The sequence below is a fragment of the Myodes glareolus genome, chromosome 14 (genome assembly GCF_982192425.1).
Source record: "Myodes glareolus chromosome 14, mMyoGla1.1, whole genome shotgun sequence".
NCBI classification, from domain to species: domain Eukaryota; kingdom Metazoa; phylum Chordata; class Mammalia; order Rodentia; family Cricetidae; genus Myodes; species Myodes glareolus.
In genome coordinates this window covers 68,890,894-68,903,684 of record NC_142039.1, presented here as the reverse complement: position 1 = coordinate 68,903,684, position 12,791 = coordinate 68,890,894, and the positions used below count along the sequence as shown (strand labels likewise).

At 47.4% G+C, this 12,791-nt stretch overlaps 1 protein-coding gene across 1 annotated transcript; it reads left to right on the top strand.

The window, feature by feature from the left end:
* The first annotated feature begins 4,983 nt into the window (after positions 1-4,983).
* Positions 4,984-10,783, top strand: LOC125409075 (uncharacterized). The gene is made up of 4 exons (XM_085698894.2): positions 4,984-5,278; positions 5,819-5,870; positions 6,439-6,499; positions 6,767-10,783. Exons 1-4 carry the CDS (start codon positions 5,012-5,014, stop codon positions 10,737-10,739), a joined length of 4,353 nt encoding a protein of 1,450 aa, XP_085555020.2. The 5' UTR covers positions 4,984-5,011; the 3' UTR covers positions 10,740-10,783.
* Positions 10,784-12,791: the final 2,008 nt, after the last annotated feature.

Here is a 12,791-nt window from a genome sequence, read left to right as displayed (position 1 = left end):
CAGCAATTGAGGCAAGAACAGTTTTTTTGTCCACAGGGTTAACTTTCGCTACAAAAAGAGGAAACTCCATATGGAGTTTCTTTGATGCCCATCATCCTTTTGTAAAGTAGTAGACCTGCCAGGAGCAGGTGTGTTTCACTGTCAGGAAATGTCTTATGTCATTGAAACATTTTAAATGCCATATTCTGTAGGTCTTTGAAGTGTTTGGAAACCATCTATTTATCTGTTTAACCTTGAAAACATATCTAATATGACTACAAGTTTGATTATTCTAGATGACTAACTACTCACCTGTATTTTTAATTACACATTATATTTTAAATGAGCTGTATAAGCACAGTAACACAAACAACAGTAGAAACATGCATAAAATAGAAAAAATAACTTTGAATTTGTGTCAGTAAACCAAAATCCATATCAGTGTAAAATATTTTGAGATTAATAGTTGGTTTTTAGATTAAAGTAGATTCAGTAAGCTATCCTTTCCCCCTTATCATTTGTATATCATATCCCTTTTTTCCTTTAGAAAAAGATCTCTGAATGTAACACCTTTATTAAGCCTTTCTTTTCAAAACTAAGACCAACAACAATTTGTTATCAACCCTCTTAAATGATAACAAACATCAATAACTCATTTTCTCTAGCCTACATCCTGTTGTCCTGGGATGCTGGAATCTTTCAGGAACCTTAAGAAAAGTCAGGATAATTGTTAAACCTTGGCTGGAGCCTTCTGTGAGGCTGTATCATCTCAGTCAGCAGTCTTGAAGCCTTAAAGCTGTTCTGGATGCAGAACGCTGAGGAAACTGTAACAGAAGTGAGATGCTGGATCACTTGGGTTATCTATTTTTATTAGTGTCTGGTCTCCTTGCTCTGAAAATACATAAACTTTTAAAGGTAATGTACATATCTGTATTAATACAAACATAAACTGTGCATTGTACATAAGTCAGCCAAAAATATTTTTTGTTTTCTATTTGAGCAAGTAAAATATACATCATATGTCTTGTAGTTCTTCTAGGTTTATTATTTTATGTTTGTAGTTAGGATTTTCAGACTATCTTCACCAATCAAACCTGATAAATATCAACCTGAAATAAATCCACAGCCTTTCATCTCCTGTGGGAATAAAAAGTATAACCTCTTCCCTCAAATAACATCTTTTGACTTCCATTTTGAAGTCAAGACATTTTTAAAATATATAGGTTGGTTTAATGTAACATTTTCTATAATCCAATGTGCCTTAGCACCTGTTGTTTTTTTTATTAGCAATCAGAAAATGTAAAGACAACACAATAACATACAGAATTCAGACTTTCTGTGTGTTTTCTATTTTTACATGGCCTTTTTAAAAAATATTACTTTCCACCATTTTAAGGATTTTATTATTTTACAATTACATATTTTTCTATGACTGTCTATATCCTTTTTCTTTTCTCTTCCAAGATTTTGCACATCTTTAAACACACTGTAACCCATTTAGAGATTTTTTTTTCCACCCAGATCTGTCTTTACTGAGCTTCTCTAACCTATTCTGTCTTCATGATCATAACCCCAAATCTGCCATCCAGCACTCTGGTGGAGCTCATGCTGGCGGCTCAAGCCCACAGGAAGCAGCTGGCAAACACCTTTCTGTACTGTGGCCCATGTGAGAGACTGTAGGAATAGGTCATGTGACTTAGCTCATGGTGTTCTGGCAGCTTCCAGGAGATATGTCTCTTTACTGTGGCCATCATGAGAGACATGGGATTAAGAAGCCACATTTGACTCTGTTTTTATGTGTTTAGAACTTTTTAAAACTTTCTTGGGTCTTATATGGATATAGGTGCCCCATGTTGGGCACCATTTGTGGGCCAAATTTCTCTGTGTCTTGACAATTGCTCCCAAATAACCATTCAGAGACTTATTATTAATTACAAATGTTCAGCCAATAGCTCAGGCTGGTTACTAGCTAACTCTTACATTTTAAATCAATCCATATTTCTAAATAAAAGGCAAAGGTTTTAACTAACATACTAAAACTATGCCTTTTTCTTACTCCTTGGCTTGCTGTGTAGCTGGGCAACTGGTCCCTGATGTCCTCCTCCTTCTCTGGCTACTTCTCTCCCAGATTTCTCCTTCTATTTATACTTCCTGCCTGCCAGCCCTGTGTATCCTTTCTCCTGTCTCGCTATTGGCCATTTGGTTCTTTATTAAACCATCAGGTGTTTTAAAAAGGCAAAGAATCACAGCTTCACAGAATTAAACAAATGCAACATAAGCAAAAGCAAAACACCCTAAAATAATTTCCTACAACAACTCTCACTGAATCTTCAAGAAAATATCATGAAGGGACAAGCTGCCATGCCAAAACTACAAAGTTTAAAGATTAATAAATAGAAAGCAGTCTCTTCCTTCTATGAACAGATGAAATAAATTGGAAACATGAATCTTACTAGCTCCAAGTTAAGTATTCAAATAAAAATCTAAAAATGCACACAGGATCCATATGAGGAAAAGCACAATACTGTGGCTGAAGGAGTCAGAGGGAACTGCTTGCTTCATGTGCACACAGAGAAGAAGACTCCACATTACAAAGATGCCAGCTCTTCCCTACTTGCAATGTAGACTTAGGGTAAAAAAAAATCCCACTGTTATGATGGTTTGAATGAGACAGGTTCCCATAAGCTCATGTATTTGAATGCTTGGCCCCCAGTTGGTACAACTGTTTGGAAAGGGCTAGAAGGTGTGGCCTTGTTGGAGGAGGTGTGTCATTGGGGATGGATTTGGTAGTTTCAAAAGTCCACACCACTACCAGTGTGCCACACCCCTGGGCCTCTTGGTTGTTGATCAGAAGCAACCTCTCAGCTACCAATTCAGCACCATGCTTACCTGCCTGCTGCCCTGCTCCCCACTATGACGGCCGTGGAGCCATCACCTAAAACCGTAAGCCTCAATAAACTCGTCTAGAAGTTGACTTGGCCATGATGTCTCTTCACAGCAATAGAAAAGAAACTAAGACAGAAGTTGGTACCAGAAGTGGGGAGTTGCTGCCACAGGCCTGACCATGCTGGATATTTTAGAGGAACGTGGAAGACTTTGGACTATGAAGGTGGCCAAATCCTGTAAACAAGGCTTTAAGGGAAGTCCTAGAAGGTGTCTGGAAGACAGTAGTCCTGAGACCAATATGAACTACAGAGGCCCAGATCAAGAAAATCCAGAAGAGAATGATATTAGCAACCAGGCTAGAGACAGTTTTTGTGGTGTTTTGGCAAAAAAAGAAAAAGGAAAAAAAAAAACAAACATGGGTACTTTTTGTCCTTGTCCCAGTTTATTATTGTCTCTGTTGTGTGCATATTAGAGATCAGTCATTGCTATGCATATCTACAATGAAAAAATCAATCAGGGCAAAAGGAAATACAAGTGTACAGTTGAAGGGGACAAAGAGCACAAGAAATAGAATATTGGAGACTTGCTTGGTGCTGAAAAAGATAAAGAGGAATGGAGTAAAGGGAGGGGTCCCCACAGGGCAAGACCCCAGCCAGCTAATCCTGCAATTTGTGAGAAGAAAAGGCCTTAAGGAATGTCTTATCCCTAAAGAGCAACGACAAATCAAAGCTTATGCCAATACAATTCAAGAAGGGTCCAGGTTCCAGGTTTAATGCGAAGCAGGCAGCAGAGCTTGGCTACTTTGGCCTTGTGGTTCGGCGTTAGAGTCACGAAGGAAACGTAAGTAAGAGGTTGTGGGATCATCCTCTGTGCTTAAGGAAAGCTGCTGAGACCAGGCATAAGTCAGGGCTGTCCCTGCATGGAGGCCTAGAGAGGCCAATACGTGAAGCTATGAAGGAGAAGCCTAGAGGCCTTGGAGACCCTAGGATGGTGGAGATGCCAGAGCCGTGAATCCCTGCCGAGGAGAGCTGCTAACAGAGGTGGACACAGCCCAAGAGGAGTGTGCTGCAGTCAACTGAGAGGACTGGAGAGCTGAAGAGCCCTTTGATATCAGACATGGAGATGTAGAGTCTGGAGTTTGCCCTGCTGGGTTCTTGTCTTGCTTTGGTTCAGTATTTCCTCACAACACCCTCCTTCCTCCCTTTTGGAATGGGAATGTGTATTCTGTGACATTGTATGTGGGCACATGGAATTTGAGTTTTGCTTTTACTTGAGCTTACAATTGTCTTGAGTCTTGGAAGAGATTTTGGACTTTAAAGTAGTGTTGAGACCCTGAGAGCCTATGGGTATAAGGCCCACGGGTCTACTACCCCTGCTCCCGGGTTTCATCTTGAGGACAGTTTCTGGCCAGCCAGCTAAACATCCTGTTTGTTCCTATAGTCCCTCTGCCCCCCTGGTGATTAGCTATAGGGACTCTGTTGACTCCACTTTGGGCATGGAAATTTCCCACCTGCCTGGGGGTATTCCAGGGTGCAGGAGTTAGTGATGTTTTTTTCCCCTGAGCTTGAATAAACGGCATTTGGTTGATCTCCTTTGAAATGACCCAGGTCTCTTGTGTGTTCTTTCAATCTTCAGGCTATAGTCCAGCTGGTGAGTGCTACAGTGGCGTGGGACCTGTACTGAGAGTAACGCAGGCCTTACATATGGGGACTTTTGAACTTTGACGAAGTGAAACCTGCTTTATGATATCACTACAAGCGTATGGAGGGCCAGAGACTGGAAGGCGGTGGTTGGAATAAACCCCATTGGCACATATATTTGAGTGTTTGGTCTCCAGTTGGTAGACCTTTTGGAAGGGATTAGGAGATGGGGCCTTTAGGAGGAGGTTTGTCACTGGAGGTGACTTGGGGGTCTCAAAAGCCCACAGAACACAGACAAGTCTCTCTCTAGGGGTAGAAGAGGAAGAGAAAGTAGACAAGACGCTATTTCTGATGGAGTGTACAGATGGAATTGGAAACAGACACAAAAGGCTGTGGAGGAGGAAGCCCATCCAGGCTGGAGGACAGGGAGTGATTGTTTGGTCAGCTCTTCCTAGCACCCCTCCCCCACACCCAGGAGCCCTTTGTGACAGGGAGACAGGAGCTCTATGATGCAGCCTGGACCCAGCTGCCAACTCCCAGAAAGAACTCTCAGAGTTCAGTTGCCTGAGAGCAGCAGTGCGATTCAGATGGAGAATTTTCTCTCTCTTCTGGAAAGCGTTGATCCTTCATGGCTGACCCCCAGCTCCACCACTTGGGCAATAGACATAATCTTTGCCTTTGTGTGCGGGCTGGGGCTCTTCCGCCTATTATTACCCCTCCTCCCCCTTGACTCACCCTCACCTCCCCTAGGAGAAAACACCACCACCAAAAATGTAAGTATGCCTTAGGCCCAAACCAACCAAGAATAGCTTCCTCTCTCTCCAGACTTCACTTTCCAAATCAAATAGGGAGGTGGCTGACAGGGGATCTCAGCCTGGAGCAGAACCCCATCCTCTTGAGAACTGGCAGGTAGGGCAGAGGGGAGAGTGGGCTCCAAGATGTCTGCTCTCAGAACATCCATACCTGGGAGAGACCCTGTGACTCAGTGGTCAGGGGCGGTGTTCCTGGGTTGGTTAGCAACCTCTGAGAAAGGAAAGGTTCTGAGCAATGGTTTCTGTGTTCCCCTCTAACATACATGCCTATAGGATTCATCCAGCTGATATGAAGTGGGCGATAACCTTCAGGACATCAGGAAGTGACTGCTGGTAGCTCAGAGCTGAGCCTCTGGTTCCTCAGCAGAACTTTGATCAATGACATCCATGGTGGATCTCACAGAAACAGCCCCCATTTGCGTTTTCTGAGAGAAAAAGAACACACATTTGCCCACATTATAGATACGTGAATGGTGCAGCAGGTGTTTCTCTCTTTGTCAGGTGGCAAGGAGGGAGCACGGCAAGGCCAGGAAGCAAATCAGGACTGTGAAAGGTAGGCTACTTCCTTCCCCTGGCGAGGTGACTTCACCCCCCACCCCCCCACCCCCCGTGATAACACTAATGAGTTACAGGGCCCTGGAGGAGGCAGCCCCTGGGAGGAGCCCAGAATTGAAGACATTTCCCAGGTTCTGTGCTCAGAATGAAGCTATGGACAGCCAGGACTGGGTACTGCCTGGGGAGGGGTGGTGTGGCCGGAAGTGGGGCCATGTGATGACGTGGAGCCATGGGATGAAGTGGCGCCATGCTGCCTGTTTTGCAGGTAAATTGGTTGTTTGCCTCTTCTCTGAGACAACTTCCTCTCTCAGAGCCCTGGTCATTCCCTGCCCTCCACAGGGAGATAATGACACCTATGGAGGTCAATAGAAGTGGAGGCGCCTGGTTCATGGTGTAGTCCTGTCCCACATGTGCCTTGCTCCCCATGCATTTGGGCACCCGACCTTGCTCACAAATAACAGAGCTCCTGTTTAACTTTTCATTTCTCTGGAAGGACAGCCCATTCAGTCTCCGGTAAGATACTGCGTCCCTCCTATACCCGCCAATAACCCAGTCTCCATTTCCAGCTTACAGAGGCAGCAGGAAGAAACCGAAGGAGGACAAGGTACTGGGTTCACTTCTGCACAGGTGAGCCATCTCCAGTTCTCTCTGGCTCACTCCTATTGCCTGCTATGTGATCACCCGTGACCAGGGCATGAGGTTATCCTGGGAATAGGGGCTCTCTGGATGGGTGGGATGTGAGTACAGTCCTGAGGTTAAGAGAACAAGGTCTCATAAAGAGCAGAGTGTGGAACGGTGGTTGGGCTGGGCTGTGAGGGTCCTCCCCTATTCATCTTGCCCTACCTCCTGGCCCCATGAGCTCCTGGCTGCAATCATATCTCCTGTCTCTCACAGCATGCAGGAGAGGCTTGTCAACACCAGTATTTGCCAGCAATTAAAACAAGATGCCTCAGGTGAAGCATTCAAACCAGATGCTGCCAAAGCCCACCTGCCACCTAGGCAGCCCACAGGGGAGTCTGTGGCCACCAATTCATCCCTAGAGACTTCCTCTGCTCCTCACAATGAACACCTATTGCTCCAAGTTTCTAAACCCTTGTCACCTGTCCTGCTGAATTCCTCACCAGTTGAGTCACAGCCGTCTGTGAATACTTGGCCACCAGAGACCTTGACAACTGGAAGACGCCATTCACCACCACAACGGGCACCTTCCTACCCATCTCTTCCTCTGGATCCTGTGACTTGTCCTCCACCCATGCCAGAACCCAGCATGGTATCTCCTCAGTTTAACTGGAAAATACTGGCAACTTCACAGAGCACACCTCGGTCAGGTTTGTCTTCTCCCATGTCAACCACCCCAGGCCTTAACCTCTCAAGGAGGCCTACCTCAACCGCCCCAGGCCTGGACCATTCATGCAGGCCTACCTCAACCACCCCAGGCCTGGACCATTCAAACAGGCCTTCCTCAACCACCCCAGACCTGGACCATTCAAACAGGCCTACCTCAACCACCCCAGGCCTGGACCATTCAAACAGGCCTACCTCAACGACCCTAGGCCTTAACCTCTCAAGGAGGCCTACCTCAACCACCCCAAGCCTGGACCATTCAAGCGGGCCTACCTCAACCACCCCAGACCTGGACCATTCAAACAGGCCTACCTCAACCACCCCAGGCCTGGACCATTCAAACAGGCCTACCTCAACCACCCCAGGCCTGGACCATTCAAGCAGGCCTACCTCAACCACCCCAGGCCTGGACCATTCAAACAGGCCTACCTCAAACAGCCCAGGCCTGGACCATTCAAACAGGCCTACCTCAACCACCCCAAGCCTGGACCATTCAAGCGGGCCTACCTCAACCACCCCAGACCTGGACCATTCAAGCGGGCCTACCTCAACCACCCCAGACCTGGACCATTCAAACAGGCCTACCTCAACCGCCCCAGGCCTGGACCATTCAAGCGGGCCTACCTCAACCACCCCAGACCTGGACCATTCAAACAGGCCTACCTCAACTAGCCCAGGCCTGGACCATTCAAGCAGGCCTACCTCAACTACTCCAGGACTTGACCAGTTAAGTATGCCTATCTCAGGCCCTTTCAGGTACCAGCTAGCTGCCAAAACCTTGTGCCACTCAAACTTAACACTTGATGAGTCCTTGCAAGAGGATCTTCCACTCAACATCCACAAGGCCTCGTTCAGGACAGGCCCCACATGCTGGCAGATAGAGGCTGGGGAGCCCACTTTCATCAACCCGGACATGCAGAAGATGCTAGAGGTTCAAGTTAACAAAAGAGTCGAACTAAAAGAAAGATCTGACCTTTGCTTGCTGCACTCCTGGAATAGCAAACCGGCCACCATCACCTCACGCCCTTTCTGGAACAAAAACTGCATATCTGGGCAGTTTCCGGGTCAGCAGAAGGTCTTTGGCAACGACTTAAAGGAGACACATACCCAGCTTTACTGGGGTCTCCCCTTTCTCCACAGTGAGTCCCTTGTGGGTATGGCAGGGTCCCCACTAGAACGCTCCTCTATCTTGTTCAATGGACTCTCTGCTTACAGCCCATTACACGTTCAGACAAAGGACCCTCCACAGCTCTGTTCTCCACAGCCCTTGCTTCACCACCTGGTCAAATCCCAACCTTGGACTCCAAAATTTTCCTGGTCCCAATCTCCACCAAAGACTAGAATCCAAATCCAGGCCCGTTACCCATCCTCTTTCTCAAAGCTACCACGTGATTCAGCTCCAATTAGGGATGATGGGGCTTCTTGCCCTACACCTTCAAGACCCCAAGTTATTGTCCCACGTGCTGTTGAACACCTAGAGCGCCACCTTTTGAAGAAATATCTAGAAAGTATGAGCAATTTACCAGTCATAGTTAAAAAATCACAGGAAGCATTTAACCAACACACTTCCTACAGCTGGGTCTCGCAGGGCCAGGGGTCTGCTGTCCATCTCCAGGGGAAACTCCTTAGCCCCAAATACCGGGAGCAGAGGGAAGAACACTTAAAAAAGAGACTCAAGCAACAGCAAGGACAATGGCCCCACAAAGTCCAGCTATCTCTGGACCTGGGTCAGGCACAAGTTAATCACAGGACTTCATGCCCCTCGGCACAGCCAAATAACAGCAGTCAGACTCCACAGTGGCTCTCGTCAAAGGGTCCAGAGAAATTCCAACCATGGAGAAACCCACCCAAGGATCTGACAGAATGTCTGGGAAGAGCTCTGAAAAAAGATCTCTACAGGAGCCCAGATGATTCCCTAGGCAGAGTTCTCGAGGCTGTTCCTGAGACAGAGGTGGAAACTTGTCATAGGAGACACCAAAGAAGTAATGTGCAAAATGTTTCCCCGGTGGGACCAGGAAAGAAACAGCTGGCAGGCACCCTGAGAAACCGCTGGAACAGTAAGTGGAGGCAAACCAGAGACACTAAGGTGCCCGAGGAAATCGGTCCTGTGGTTTGTTTAGACCATAAACATTACCCTCCTGTAATCACAAAACCAAATATGGGAACTTGGAAAACAACATCTTTCAGTCATTCAACCACTAGCACAGAAATTACTAATGCGCCTTCCTTCTTAGATCCGGGCACTCAGAAGGTGCTAGAAGCACAAGTTACACGACGCCTGGTGAGGCACAGATGGAGCCAGAGAGACCCAGAAAAGGAAGCGATGAAAACAGCTTCCACCGTGGAATCTCAGTCCACACAGAACTATCCTCCTGCGCTCCACCTAGGATGGCTGAGCGAGACTCCACCTCGTATCAACTCTGGGCCCTTTGAAGCCCCTACGGTGACCCAGGAGGACAGTATGACTTCTGTGTTCACCCCAAAGACCATCGTGGGCAGAGCCTGGCACAGCAACACAGTTAATAGATCTGAGACAGACAACCCAGAGCCGAGTTCAGGCCAACTGAAAGGCATCTTCGAATCAGAGGAGAGAGATGGGGTGACCTCAAGACGTAACTACCAAGGGGTGTCAGTTCGTGTAATCGGTGCGCTTTCCCAGTTCTCAAGGAGCAGGGACACCAAGGAGCTGGAGGAGGCAGAGGAAGAAGATTCCTCTGAGTGGACACTCCCCGTGAAAGCTGTGAAGATGGGTAATATTCAAATTAATCCATTGCTAAAGACAAGTGGAAGACTTCCATCACCTTCTAAAGCCCTCCCCCAGGATGCAGACGACGCGGGCCTGAGCACACCTCGCTGCTCGGCTTCTGCTGTCGTCCTGCGGGATGGCGGCACTAGAAAGTCATGCCACAACAGGGCCCCCAAGGGTCCGCTTGCTGAAGATATCCCGGCCTCTAGGCAGGACATACAAATTCAAGGGCCGAAGCCTGTCCTAGACCACAGGTCAAATAACGAAAATTTTTGTGACAGAATAAAAAGATTTATACTGTCGATATTAATCCCAAAATGCAAAGTAAAACAGATCTCCAAACAAAAATGCCAGGGTTTACCATCAATTGCCCAAGGCCAAGGGTCCATCATAAGTAAAGTATTCATGTCCCAACAGGCTGCTGAAGGACAAGACCTTATGATGACTGCTGGGCAAATTCTAAAGGGAAAATTGCGAGTTAACCACAGTTGTGTTCCCTCAAATGCAGTGAGGAGGCCTGTCTTCCACAAAAGAATTCCTACAACAGAATCAAATAAAAACAAAAAAAACAGTATCACAGCTCACCTTGCAAACATCAAGGTACACAGTCTACCTTGCCAAGACAAAGGGGTGCCCTATGGAAAAAACCAGGCCCAGGTATCCAGAGACCCTGTCTCCCGAGTCAGTCCCCATCAGCAGCAAGGCCAGGTTCCACATGCCCCGAGGATAGCTGTCCACTGCCCAAGGCACTGCCTTTACAGAAAATGTATTATCTAGAAAACAAGTGTTTTCTCCAAATTAAAGAAAACTTTTAGACATTACTTCCTCTGAGTATGTTTTATCTTGTTGTTGTATCTGCATGCTAGGCCACAGAGAAGTGTCTGCATCTGGTCCACCTTAGAGTACCGCTTCAGGAGAATATATGGCTCTACAAAGAGGGGCCTGAACCATCTCCTAACTCCATCACTCTAGTTAGAGTCAGTTATACTGTAATTATGGAAATAAAAGTTTTTTGGATTTGTGTGTGTGTGTGTGTGTGTGTGTGTGTGTGTGTGTGTGTGCCTGTGTGTGCCTGTGTGTGAGTGTGTGTGTGTGTGTAGGGGAAGAGTCTAAATCAACACTATAAAACTCAAACAAGTATTCTTTAGGACTGGGGCGAGTGCTACGTCAACCACGTAAGACCCCACCCTAAGGATCAGCTCAAAATATCTTCTCCTGATATGCTCTAACCTGATCTTTGTGTAGCTGTATACAGAGGCACCAGAGAGCCAGCCCAGTGTCTACCCAAGTCACAAAGTAGGCACAGTCATTAGGATGGTAATGTGCCATCCTTGAGTTCAAAGCAGGAGAATCATGACCTCTGGATATCCTGCCAGGATACATAGGTTCTAGGGATCTTAAGAACCCCCTACTCACCTCATTGGAGACTGACAATCAGTTGAGTTCTTCAGCCCCAACCAACTCAGCCTGGATGGCAAAGCAGTGTCACCCTGTCCTATGTCTGCCTTCAATGCCAGGATGGTGGCCAGCACAGAAAGACAAATTTTCATGAGGGTGGCAGCTGCAGAGTGGCTGCTGAGGGTCTCATGACTCTGGGACATTTGTCTTTCCTTCTGATCCACCGTATATACAGTTCCCATCTGGTGGTAGAAAATACAAAGGTTAGAGCCTAGGCAGGAGGCCACGGAACACGAGGATGCCCTGAAAGTTTCCACGCATGTGAATCCCCTGCCCTTCCAGTACAGACCGCTGACATCAGGGTCTGAGTCACGCACCTTGGCTCACCCCCAGGCTCTCCACCATGGACTGGAGGAGCCCTTTAGCTTTAAAGGACTTGAGACAAATCCTGCAAGGATGGAAGTTAGCTTCCCAACAGCACGTCCAGTAATCTGCATGTTCTTACCTCCTCAATTCTAGAGACGAGCTGGTGGAAAGGCCAGAAGTTAGAAATTCTGGACGTGCCTCACAGCCCGGTGGTTTTGCATGCACACCTGTGCCAGCATTTACTCTGAAGGGAAGGAGGACACCTGAAAAGGGTTGAGGGGATGCACTGTGGTCACACAGCAAGTCATTCTAGGCCTCCAGCCCCTGCCTTCCCATGAGACCAGCAGAACAGGCCCCCTCATAGTGCTGGTTCACACAGCAGAGGGAACTTGTCGAAAGTGCAGGTGCTCTTTGGTTCTCTGGGCTGGAATCTTTGGATTTCTGGGCATCTCTCTGCTACCTTTCCAGGTTTCTGTGCCCCAGGGTCTGTTTCTTAGGAAACACATGGAGGTAACTGCACACAAGAGCAGCCACTCCCCAGGGTGGCCTGCACTGTTCCTCACAGAAGGCAGCTAGTGAACCGTTCCAGCAGCGTCACTTGTTCCCTGGTAGAAAACCTTGTCCCAGAAAGTCCCACCCAGGTAGAGGACATGGACATGGGGACTGTCCAGCACACAACCCAAGATTCTACCTGTGACACCCAGCAGGTTTTTAGGATATGAGAGAAACTGGCCTCTTCTGAGCCAGCCCAATATCAATGAGAGCAGCCTACAGTTGTCCCAGAAGACAGAGTGAAGCCAGGACCCTGAGGTTGGCACTACTGGGTCCTCTCAGGAACCCAGGAGGCACATTTGGGTCCAGCAAAGTCTTGGGAGTGAGTCCCAGGAGTCCTCCTGGTCCAAGCGCCAGAGATGATGATGCCGAGAGACCAGGCAGCAAGAATGGGGCTGCCACTGTCAGTCCTGTCAGCTGTGATGGATATGCTCTGGGCTTGGAGAATCTCACAGAGACCTCAACAGGAATTCTGACCGATAGGTCCCAAAGAGATCTCTACAAAGTCCGTGA

Coding starts and splice junctions, on each gene's coding strand:
- LOC125409075 (XM_085698894.2), top strand. CDS start 5,012: ATGATGCAGCCTGGACCCAGCTGCCAACTCCCAGAAAGAACTCTCAGA. Junction 5,279..5,818: donor AAAACACCACCACCAAAAAT/GTAAGTATGCCT, acceptor TCTCTTTGTCAG/GTGGCAAGGAGGGAGCACGG. Junction 6,500..6,766: donor CTGGGTTCACTTCTGCACAG/GTGAGCCATCTC, acceptor TGTCTCTCACAG/CATGCAGGAGAGGCTTGTCA.